The 12,348-nt window shown below is 41.9% G+C and overlaps 1 protein-coding gene across 1 annotated transcript in view; it reads left to right on the forward strand.

Moving 5' to 3' along the window:
* Positions 1–12,348, forward strand: part of slc24a3 (solute carrier family 24 member 3) — a 70,371-nt gene that overhangs the window by 45,748 nt on the left and 12,275 nt on the right. Inside the window, exons 3-7 of the mRNA XM_030442443.1 lie at positions 8,454–8,530; positions 9,613–9,687; positions 9,834–9,918; positions 10,232–10,335; positions 11,205–11,279. Of these exons, the coding sequence (XP_030298303.1) occupies positions 8,454–8,530; positions 9,613–9,687; positions 9,834–9,918; positions 10,232–10,335; positions 11,205–11,279 (416 nt within the window). The remainder of the gene's footprint in view (positions 1–8,453; positions 8,531–9,612; positions 9,688–9,833; positions 9,919–10,231; positions 10,336–11,204; positions 11,280–12,348) is intronic.

A 12,348-nucleotide genomic window follows, 5' to 3' on the forward strand; every position in this document is an offset into this window, starting at 1 on the left:
GCGTATTATGCACATGTGGGCGTAGCATCTGCCAGCCAGTAATTTCTGCTCATTTCACTATCTGTACTTTCATCATTGCAGGTGCAGCCCTGCTGGAAGCTTCCTGCTAGCTGCCGAAGCCGTGAGCCTAGCCTAACGTCTTCTTTGTTGACTAGTGGATTTACTTTCTTTGAAAGTATTGTTACCATGTTTTGTTTGGTTTTGTTTTCTGAAACTTACCCAAACCAGCCTAAACTAGTTTTTCACAGCGTCGTTAAACTCTCGCGAGATGCGGCGCAGGAACGTTAGCCTAGTGTTGCCAATGAAACAAAAGCAACATGTCCAACAACGTGGATAAGATTGACAATGCACCGTCAACTCTAAATTCACTGCATAACAGAGACACAGAGATTAAACGCGTCATATATTTGACATCATTTAGCGTTTTTTTCCCCCTTTTTTTATTTGGAATAATTAACCCATTAGTTACCGGTTAATTGGTTTCAGGCTATTACAAGCAAAATTAACCAAAGCTGACATTGCTCGATAAAAAACACATTTTGACATGAGAGTCCAACATTTAAATTTAAGACAGAGTCAGGTCAAATCTCTCAACCTGCATCTTTCTCTGCGCTACACTTGGCTAACTGTGTTCCACTAAATTGTGAAAACCATTCATCGTTGTTTCCCAAAAGTGCAAGATGACATCCTCGAATGTCTGTTTTTGTCCGCAATCTAAAAATATTACACAGTTCAAGTCATAGAGGCAGAGAAATACAGAAAATATTGTATTCAACAAGCTGGAATCAGAGAATTTTTAAACTTTTTTGTCTTTAATGTACAGTTTTGGTTTATTTATTAATTTTTTTTTGGCCTTTATAAGTCTTTATTGACAGGATCGATTGAAATATGACAGGAATCGAAGCCTCTGTACATGGGATGCCCGCTCTACCAACTGAGCTAAATGGCGCCCCGACTTTTTTTTCTTTATGTTTTCAGATTTTTTCGTAAAAAATGTGTCCAACCGAAACTAGAAACCAGTGACGCACAAGTAACGTCCTCACACCTGGCAAACTATCTATTAAACTCAAAAATAGCATTTTAGAGATGGTTTTTACATGACAGCAGGGCTGTAGTGGCTATTGCCTGTGTGCAACAGCACTCTCCCTCTACACATTAAATGTGTGTGTAAGTGTTAGTAACCCTCGATAACAACAGAGCTTAAGCATGTTTTGTCAGTGATGGAGGAAAAGCCATCTGTCATCTGCATAAAGTGGCGTCTTTTCTGCTGCTCTTGAAACACTGCGGTCTCCTCGGATCCCTTTAATGATGTGTAGGATTTGGTGGATTCTCTCTCTTGTTCCTCTGTGTCTCTCTCTATCGGAGCCGCAGAGCTCTTATGTAATGCTTGTGGTGTTACGTAAGCGTTAGGGGTGGCAGCAGTGTGGGGTAGGGTGGGGGGTCGATTGTTGTTTCTCTGCCCCTGGAGTGACGAGCTGTCCGTCTCCACTCGGGTCAATCCACATTGATCTCACACAGCTTGGGGATTTGATAGCTGACCGTGTGTGTGTGTGTGTGTGTTGTGTGTTGTGTGTTGTCTGCTAGAGCTTTGCTTCACATTTGTATAATTCTCAGAAATAACCAAAATTGCAGTAGCGATTTATCAAATATTATTGGGGCCAAAGCACAGAACAGTGCGAGGACCCTCTTGAAACGCAAGTAATCATTTCTTGCAACTGCATCAGCATCCAATGAGAACTCAGTGTCTTCACTATATACCATCATGAAGGCCATAAGGACTTTCTCAAGAAGTATAAAGTGGTACCTTTCATATGGTCACATCGCTATGTTGGCCTAACTTACCGACAGTGGAGCGATGACTGGAAATGAAAGGCAGAGAAGGATGCAGCAGCAGTCAGCGTCTTAACCCAAAATTATGGGCATCCTCCATATTTATTTTATGATTTGGACTTTAAATGCAATTGTATTGACATTCGATTTGAATACACCTTTTGTGTGCCACACGTTCTATCCAAATTAAACGGCACAAATGTTAATGATCAAACTGCACCGCTAGAATATAACTCTCAGGGTTCTGGGATTCAGCGAGACGTTTAGGGCTCGGGGTGAACTCAGCCGTTGTTCCTGTCCAAGCTACTGAACAAATTATTTAAGAGCTCCTTTTGGAATACCCTCAGTTTGGGTAGCCACATTTAAACTACTTAAAGTAACTATATGTGGAAATGTCAGTGGCTGAAGGGCACGTTCTTCTTTTTCATATATTGATATGGTAATAAGCTTTGTTGCTGTAGCTCAACATTTCATTAAACGTATTAAAATGTTGCCAACAAGCAATTTATACTACAAGAAAACATGGTGGAATTGTTTATATTTATAGACTTCGGATGGCTCTTGAAGGAATTCACAGAAGTTGCATGCTGAACATTTATGGGCAGGCTTTCCAGACTTGTGGTCCATGATAGAAGAGAAGAATTCCTCTATGCACTTCTGTGTCTAAACTGTACATGTACTATTTAGATATGTAATATTGGGATATCATTCATGATTAGTAGACGATCATTTCTGCAGTATAATTTTTATTTTCACTGAAAAAACTATTAAAGTCATGATGATGTGACAGATGTTACATCTGGAGGATGAGACATGTAGGCCAGGACATCTCTGCAGCACTGATGTACTTCATTATAATGCTGTTTTTTTTCCCATATTTTACCTTTATCTAATGCCAATGTTGAGATTTCAATAATATTTTGATGTGTGGAAGCATGGAAGGCAACAGGAAAACCTTTTTTTAGAAACACCAAACTGAAGGAAGACATATTTCTTCAGTCATTTTGAAATATGGAAGCTACAGTTTAATGCTTTCGAGTAGATCCAAAATATTTTCCTGGGCCTCTCCAAATGGTCAGCTGCCAACAGTCTGTCTTTCCCTTTTTATGTCCTGCTCTGCTCCATTCATCCTATACTGTAGAAAAGCCTTTCAGAGCAGCTGCAGGCTGCACTTAACTCCGCAAAATACAAGCTCACACAGATTAGACATTTTTCAGAAACAACTTGAACTCAGCAGCTTCTGTAATTCATATAGATTATTATTTTCTTTTTCTAAATCCGCAGATTATGCAACGCTTTTGTCTCACTCACTGTTCGACATCCATTTTTTCACAGAATATTTAACAAGATTAGTGCGGTATGAGAGGGTGACGTCAGCACAGCGCTGATGTTAGGATGGTCTAATCACCAGCTACCATATGGGTGTTTTTAATCCTAAATCATGATGGATGCTCATATATGACTGACGCATTTTGACATGGACGGAAAGACACATTTTGAGCACTTAGCGGAGGCTTTTATCCAGAGTGGCAGAGGGCAGTCGTGACATAAATCCGGTATGTACGCACCGTATGTACACATGACACACAACCAAAACCATGAGAGGGTCAACGGTCGAAGAACCAAGTTTGAAGAATGTGTTGAGGTGGAATCAACACCTGAAATGAAATACTTCCTTTAAAATAGTCTGTCTTAATTCGTAAAACAAGATACTGATTATCTGACAAACATCAGAGGTCACTTAGAGACCAGTTTCTAATATGTTCCTAATATACTGTATGTGAAACATTCTACAATATAATGTACATTTCTATTAAGAATATAAACTGGTTGATAAAGATGTCTTTTTTGTAATTATTAAAAGTGCAGCCCGACTGTAACATATCAAACTGGCTGTGTTTATTCTGAATTCTCTCCTCAGCAGTTAGTGAGATAATTGGCTCAACTGGAAAATCATTTTGAAACCCTGAAAGTGGCCCGCTGTTTCAGCTTGAAATGTTCAGAACCACAGCAAAATGACACAGAAGCAGCAGACACGTGTCCTCTGCTCTGTGTTGTAAAGTATATTGGTTTCCTGTCAGAAAAAAAGCAGGTCTTTCTGTTGGAAAAACAACCCACATGTTTCTATACGACAATTCTAGGTTCAATTTCAAAATGCCTTTCTGAATTTCTGGTATGGCGAGAGGCAGATAAGGTGGATTTAATCCTTTTGGAAACATAAACTTGGCTCATCTAGCAGAACTGTGTGTGTGTGTGTTCGACTGATCGTGTGTTTGAGTAATATTTTGTCGTACATGTCGCCTGTCATCTGCTCAGGAAGTATCTGTATCAGTACCAGGTCGAGGTGAAAGGAAAGAGAATGGACAGCTTTGTCGTGATGGCCTGTCACGCATACATATGCACACGCACACATACACACACACGCATACCCTAACACATCTCTAGTAGAAATGGAGTTGGCCTGTGTCCATTATCCATGCCTGCATTGGCCAGTTTCAGTGAGGCTCTAATCTGTGAATTGAACAGACAAAGACTCCTCATAGACGCTCCAACAGAAGCAGTCATGCCAATAGAGCCGGACTGTTGTTATTTTGGGGCTTTGGCTAAAGAAGTGTCTCATCAGTATGCATAGAGGCCTGTTTTGTGTGTGTGTGTGTGTGTGTGTGTGTGTGTGTGTGTGTGTGTGTGTGTGTGTGTCCCTACATGCAGTGTGACTGTGTGCAGGGGATTTAATTGTGACTATGTATATGAATATGCAAACAATATGACAATAGTGTCAGACGTGAGACGATACAGAGACTGAACTTAATTGTTTTCTGCCCTGCATGTTTGTGTGGGTGTTTGGGTGTGTGTGTGTGTGTGTGTGTGTGTGTGTGTGTGTGTGTTGCACTACTCTTGGTACAGGCTGTCCTGGCAGTGAAGGTTCAGTGGTAAACACATTCTACTGAAACAAACTAAAGCAGTTTTTTTTTTTTTTTCACAGAGGTTATAAGCACTTTTTACCAACAACTCCGTGTTTCTCATGTGAGGTGTTCATTGTAACCAGATTTAGTGGAAGCAGAATTCAAAGCAGCAAATGTGATGTGGGAAAACATGAGAATGGTAGACTCACCTAAAGATATAATATGTAACATTTCTGCCTTAAGATGCCTTAAAATGACTAGACCTATGTATTTTGTATTGACTGTGCATTGACATTCCCCAGCAGAATGCCTCCAACAATGTTCAAACCCAGAGAAATCATTAATTTTGTTTAAGGTAACAGTGTGTTTGATTGGTCCGCTGCCATGAGACAGTCAGAGAGGGAGAAAGGAACCTGGGAATGAGAATAAACAGGACTTTCATAAAACTTTAATACATCACCTCATCCGTGAAACACTTCTGCCTCAGCTGAGTTGGATAGATTTTCATCAGCGATGTTGATTGTTTACCAGTAAAGACAACAACTCCCATGATCACACGCTACGTACTTCTTTTGTTTTAATTGAGAAACCCCTAGTGCCAGAAATCAAATAGTGTGTTTCTAATGGTTTGTGGCACAAAGTGCTTTCAGTCGAGGTTACCTTTGACAATATGTGTTATTTGATCAAACAGACAGAAATGTCGAAGGTGCATTCTCCAGACTTCCAGACATCATATACGTTACTTGGTGGTACCCTTAATTGCAGCTTAAGAATATGTGTATTTGTTCATTCTTCATGATCCTTTTTAGAATTGTGGTCATTTTGACAAAAACGATCATGGTTTAGGCTTCTCAAGTCCAGACCAATGTCCAGCTTCAGACCCAGCTGCAAATCAACCCAGCCCCAGATGTGTTACCTGTGATGTCATGTATGGATCTATTTTCTTGTATTTGAGTGCAAACATGGCCACATATTTATTAGTGCGCACACATGTGCTGACTGAACTGTCTACTCTGTGTCTACTCTGTGTTGGTTTCTGTGCATACCTTCTCTCCAGTCGGGCACAATGTCATCACTATGACAATGCGTTGTTGTTTGTCAACTGGGGGAGATTTTTCAATACTCTTTGTGGGAGGTCAGCATTAGCGAGGAGAACAGTAGTTACTGGTGTTATCACATCCACAGTAGAGCACATATTACCAGTTCCTGACAGCAACGGCTTGTAATATTATCCATCTTATGCAGTTGTGTGTGTGTGTGTGTGTGCTGTCATATCTGAATGTGGTCTTAGACACAGAAGCGATTTAGAGTGTTTTGGAGGTCCGTGAACAGATTTTTTTCAGATCGATAGCATCACAACTGTGTAAGATACGGACATGTGACCCTAGCCCACATTGGTTTTGATGCATTGTGAAATTTCGGGGTGAACATGAATCGGAATATCTCCATTGTTGATGTTAACAAGATGGATTCTAGATGTTGACATGCTCAAACATTTACGATGGAAATGGCGGTATTGCAAAGTCGTTGTCTAAGGCAGCACCTGACTCCGACGACGGTGATGAAACCTGCATACCGCCCACCCTTGAATAAGTAGTTTTCATTAGTGTATATTGCCTGAAAGAGGAAGAACCCTTGTGTTTTGGGACATTAGAATGAACCCATGTCCACCATGTTGAACCGCCATGTTTCTAAACTAGCCTAGAACAAACAAACACTTGCATTTTCTGTCCTTACATTTTTCATCTCAACACCAGGTATGTGATGTGGAACAAAACCCATACTGCTTTGAGTCTTAGGCTGACCGTTCATGTTAAGTGGTATGAAACCGTGGACAGCTCAAGAGAAAAACATTTAGGAATTTACCGGGATTGTAAATATCAGTGGATTTCTCATGTTTGTCATTGAATTTTGGGAGTGAATACAAGGTACAGTAAAGGTTTGTAGCTCTAGCCTTCCCTTCGTCCTCAAACTCGAACTCCACATCATGTCAGATTCTTAAATATGTCTCTTTTTTTTTTTTTGTCTTTCCCTCATGTCGCCCTCATCTCCTCTCTCTCCCACTCTCTGCGCTGCTGTCACTTCCTATGAGCGTACAGCCCCGTGTTGTGTTTGGGCCACACAGGGCAGGCTGATGCTGAAGCCGCCTGACTCACAAGCTCTCGGCTGTTGAGAGACAGAATGTCACTGCACATTGGGTTGTCTTCACGTTACACAAGCGCACGCAGCACATAAACACACACAGGGAAGAACACACACACACGTACGCACAGCACGCAGATAGTACACACACCGAGAAAATCGAGTGAATCCCGAGTACACACATACACACACACACACACACACACACACACACACACACACACACACACACACACACACACACACACACACACACACGCACACACAAACACACACAGTCAGACTGGACTGAGGCTATTTTTAGCCCGGCCACTTGCGACTCATATACAACAGGAAATGCACATGATGGCTGTGAATGAGTATATGGCATATTTTGGCATGTTGTGATTGGCCGCAGTAATGATTGATTCATGCTGACACCTCTGTTAGGTTAAAGATGGAGGCACGGAGCAGCGTCAGACTGATCCCATTGATGGGCTGCTTCACTCTGAGCATGTGCGGATCGCCGGGTTCAGACTCTAGATGCTTCTTCTTTTGTTTCGGGTGGAAGCTGATGTCGTCACGATACGTTAGCTTTGATAAAATACCTTGAAAATATCTGTTTATTCGATCCCATATTGAGTACCAAAGGAAAAAAGCTGACACAACAATGAAGTACCTAGTTCTTTGATGTCGATTTCATGTATCTAGTCAATAACGGAGCAAAAGAGACAGGTGACTCTCAGTAAGAGGAGGCAGGGTTACGTGGACACCGCAGCGGTGTGTGTGTGTCGCTGTCAGACAGAAGAGAGAGCGAGAAAGTGTGGGGCATGCAGGTGTATTGATACTGCAGCAAATGAGTATTATAACTGTTTCAGATATTCAGAGTGCCTTTGTGTCGCAAAATCTAGAGTTTTGACAACACTAGCCGGAGCACAGCAATGCCGTGCATGTCTGAATTACTCCAAATTAATTAGATCTTGAATGCCTGGAAGTTCAGGTCTGGCTCCCCCCTCCAACAGGACCGTGACGTGAGCGTTCCTGTTGTGCACAGATTCAGCAAAAGTAACGAGAGCTGAACACACTTCTTGACAAGTGAAGGTAAACTTTTGACCACGACTGTAAGTTTCAATACAGCTGCACTGAGATCAGAGGAAAAAGTGGGCAATGCTGTTAGATAGTTCCTTTGACTGACAGGTCCTGATTCCTGCCTGTGAGCTCTGGTGACTTCTGGTAACATACTTCAGTTCTGGTATCATTGTACACAGAACAGAAGCAATCAATCAAGAATCAGATGTATTTTTCTGTGTCTTCTTACTGGATTTAAGATGGTTTCATTTGGATTCATTGCAGTGCCAATACTTTTCATTGATACTCCCGCCCTTCCCATGTATATTAAATTCAGTGGTCGATTTGACTTTTCTCTGTGCTTGTCACATTGAATTTATATATTTGTTTATTTTTCTGTGTTTGTTTGGTTGAGTCCCTCAGGATGTTTCTTTCTGTCACCGCAGTAAATGTTTCGCATTTATTCTCCTTACACGTGTGTGTGTGTGTGTGTGTGTGTGTGTGTGTGTGTGTGTGTGTTTTTCTCTACAGCAATTCACGAGTTCCCCAGAGATTACTTCACCAACCAGGAGCGAATGGACGGAGCTGTGGGCCTGCACGTCCTCTGTGTGAGTGTCACCTGCAGCACTGCACATTACACACCCAGTGAAAGCTGCCAGTTTGTTCCCGTGAATGAAACACGACAGAACAGGAGCTGGAATTGGGTTGATATCGACTGAATAGTGATTCAAGAAAAATGTCAAGAAGAACAAGCGGAATTAATTAATGAGTGAGCATGCTGGCGAATATAACATGAAATATTATTAAATTTTTTTACATTTCACGCACACAAGTAAGCGTGGAGAACATTCTGAGTTGACAGTAACAGCAAACAGCATGAACAGCACATAAACCCTCACTAAAAAATTTATAAATATATAGTTCTATACAAAACCTAGATCTGTCTCTAGTATAACCTTCGAATGGCCTGTGAGAATAATGGGAGAAATGTGAGTTCTGCTGTAATCCTAAGCTAATGCACACACACTCACAGACCACACTGTGTGGACACGCACTGATCCAGCTGCCAGCGCGGCGTAATGCAGATGTTGAGCACAGGATGTGATCTGAGGATGCACCGACTCAGACACCAAAACTGCTCCACATGTCACACAAAGGTGACATCATTCCATCATTCCATCATTCCTAATAACATTACAACATAACATTTGTGTATATGTATATTTGTCTGTTCACCTATTAATTCTGTATTAACAGTATACAGTAACCAAAAACCATTATCAGAGGCTGTATTAGTTTTCTACCTCAAATCTCTTGACTGTAAATAATCGGATTCTTAATGTTTATTGAACCACAAAGAGGAAAGATCTTTGTTTTTGACTCTCATCAACAGTTTTCTTTTCCAGCCGTATATCCGGCTGCTAGCCTCACAGTGTTCATGAGAAGCCTAAAGCAAGGGGTATTTCCCATTAAAGGCCAAATAATATGTAGATATTCCAGGGACTCCTCACCCCCCTTTTATTTCTATGCTCTGTAAGTTTATTGAGACCGATTCTCGGTTTTATATTCCCCCGAAGAAACAATCCAAAAAGCTTTTTAATTTCTTGGGTTCTTTTCCACAACCAGAGCAGGTTATAATGTGTGTATTATTGTATTATGATCTGCTTGGTTTTTGTGTTTGGCCCTGCAGGCGGTCTACATGTTCTACGCCCTGGCATTGGTCTGCGATGACTATTTTGTCCCCTCACTAGAGAAGATATGTGAGGTAAGAAAACACCACAGGTTATTACTGCACTCCTACCGAGCTAACATTGCCCCACAACAACTCTCCGCGTATCGCTTTGTTGATGCGTTTCTGTTAAAAACCCAGTTTTGCTCTCTCTCTCTCTCTTACCTTCTCTCAACCTCAAGCGTCTCCAACTCAGTGAGGATGTTGCAGGAGCGACCTTCATGGCAGCAGGCAGTTCAGCTCCTGAGCTGTTTACCTCTGTGATCGGTGAGAAACATGCACGTGCATGCACACACAATTGTATAGATTTATTTTACATTTTTGTTTAAGGCAACCAAAAGTTTAATTGAGAATGATTGTTACTGATAAAAGGTCCCAAATTGACAAAGTGAGCACCACTAGAAGCCTGATAACAAGACAGAGAGGGAGTGTGACGTCACTCTCTGCTCAGGACGTCTGATATCTTTACTCAGCAAGTAGTTGTGTCCTGAAATCTAGTCTAAAACCAAATGTGAACAAAGAGGTCATCGTGTATGTGTGTGTGTGTGTGTGTGTGTGTGTGTGCGTGCGTGCCGTACAGGAGTGTTTATCACTAAAGGTGACGTCGGGGTCGGCACCATCGTGGGCTCAGCCGTCTTCAACATCCTCTGCATCATCGGAGTGTGTGGTATATTTGCCGTGCAGGTACAGTACAAAACAAACACACGGAAATAACCATCAGGGATGTTTTTCCTTCTTTTTCGCTCACGTTCACACAAACATTTAGCATTTTAAACACTGCATTGTTAAGAGAACAACTGATTTAATAGTAACATCTTAACTGTGATGGCCACAATATGTATGTGCACATTCACAAAGACAGCGGTTGACACATGTGCAAAACTGTGTCTGCTTAGTCTTTGCCACTGTTTACTCTCTAAAAAACTACATTTATTTTTAATTTTCTGCCTGAAGCAGGTCTGATATTTTTTCGGTATGTCTTAGTTGATTCATCACAGTTTATATTTAAAGCCTTAGATGGAAACAACACTCTCCCCCCCTCCCTCTCTCTCTCCCCCCTCCCTCTCTCTCTCTCCCCTCGCTCGCTCTCTCTCTCTCTCTCTCTCTCTCTCTCTCTCTCTCTCTCTCTCTCCCCCCTCCCTCTCTCTCTCCCCCCTCCCTCCCTCTCTCTCTCTCTCTCCCTCTCCCTCTCTCGCATTTATTTTGCCGCAAAAGTGTTGTGAGTCAGAAAAAATGATATCTGTCCTGTTCCCTGCTGTAATCCCACGAGGAAAAGAGAAAAACGCACTTGAAAGAATTTTCTTCCTATTTAGATTACACGTTATGTAATGCCGAAACAGACACACACACTTACACGCAAACACACACTCGGAGCTCGGTTTATCTTGTTAGTAGTGCACCGCAGTGAGCACCTTGTCGGATGTGTTACTCAACAGGACCAAAAAATGTTGCTCGGCGTCTGCAGGTTAAAGCATCGTCTCACTCCTTTTTCCTGTCTGTCTGTCTGTCTGTCTGTCTCTCTCTGTCTCTCTCTGTCTGTCTCTCTCTCACAGACGATACGTCTCTCCTGCTGGCCTCTGCTCAGAGACTCTGTCTACTACACCTTGTCTATCACTGCTCTTATAGTGGTAAGGAACAGCTTGATGCCAGACGACCAGTCGTACGACCTGTCGTGCTGCCAAAATATTTAAGACGAATATGACTTATGGCCTCATAAAACCACTTTTGCAGCAAACTTTGTTATCATACTCGGGCACCTGACTCACACACAAACACACACACACACACTTACCAACACTCCCATGCATGGCTCTCACACTCCAGAGGTTTTGTGTGGTTTTTCTGCCAGATCGTCTCTTAAACACACTCTACACACACAGTCCTGCGACTACGTACAATTTCAACCAATCTGTCGACGAAGCCTGGCAACCCTCAACCAGATTAAAAGGGATGTGTGCAGCTGCCCTCTGCGCGGGCAGACAGGCCGGCTAATGTAACGTTATCTGTTAGACAACAGAGGGAGAATAGCCTTCCTGCCACAGGGTCAGATTCTGAAGATTATTAAAAGTTTGTTTTTTTTTTATAGTGGAATGCTGAGGATGAGTTGAGGAGAGGAGAGAAGAGAAGCTGCTCTGTAGTCGGGTGGTGCAGTGCTAAAACACTTACTTTGTTTCACCCTCATCATATAACAGTTACTAATCTTACATAGCCAAAAATAGATCCATTATCTCATTGCCATGCATTCTGCAAACAGTTGTGCATTAAGATGTCCTAAATAGACCCCACCTTTGCTATTCATTTTGTTTTGTTGTTTACTTGCATTATCTGAAATGTTTCCAACAATGTTCAAACCCAGAGAAACGCAGAAGCCATGACCTAATGTCAGCAGCAGCCCACACTGAGAGGTGTGTGTGTCTGTGTGTTTGAATTCAGGTCAACCTTTGGCAGAATCTCAGCGCTCGTCTGAGCACCTCTCTCTAATGTTATGTAAAAAAAAAGTACATTTCTCCTCCAGCACCCGTCAACAGTCGTCATTACAGAAAAAACGCAGATACATTTTTTAGGCCAAACGTTAACGTTAACAACTGCACACGCTAGATAGATCAAGCTCTTAATGACAAGAAGAAGTAGAGCTCAAGAGACACACTCGAGAGGGAATTAAATAAAGTCCAGCCAAGTATTTCAAATAAATACTGT

The sequence above is a fragment of the Sparus aurata genome, chromosome 15 (genome assembly GCF_900880675.1).
Source record: "Sparus aurata chromosome 15, fSpaAur1.1, whole genome shotgun sequence".
Taxonomy (NCBI): Eukaryota; Metazoa; Chordata; class Actinopteri; order Spariformes; family Sparidae; genus Sparus; species Sparus aurata.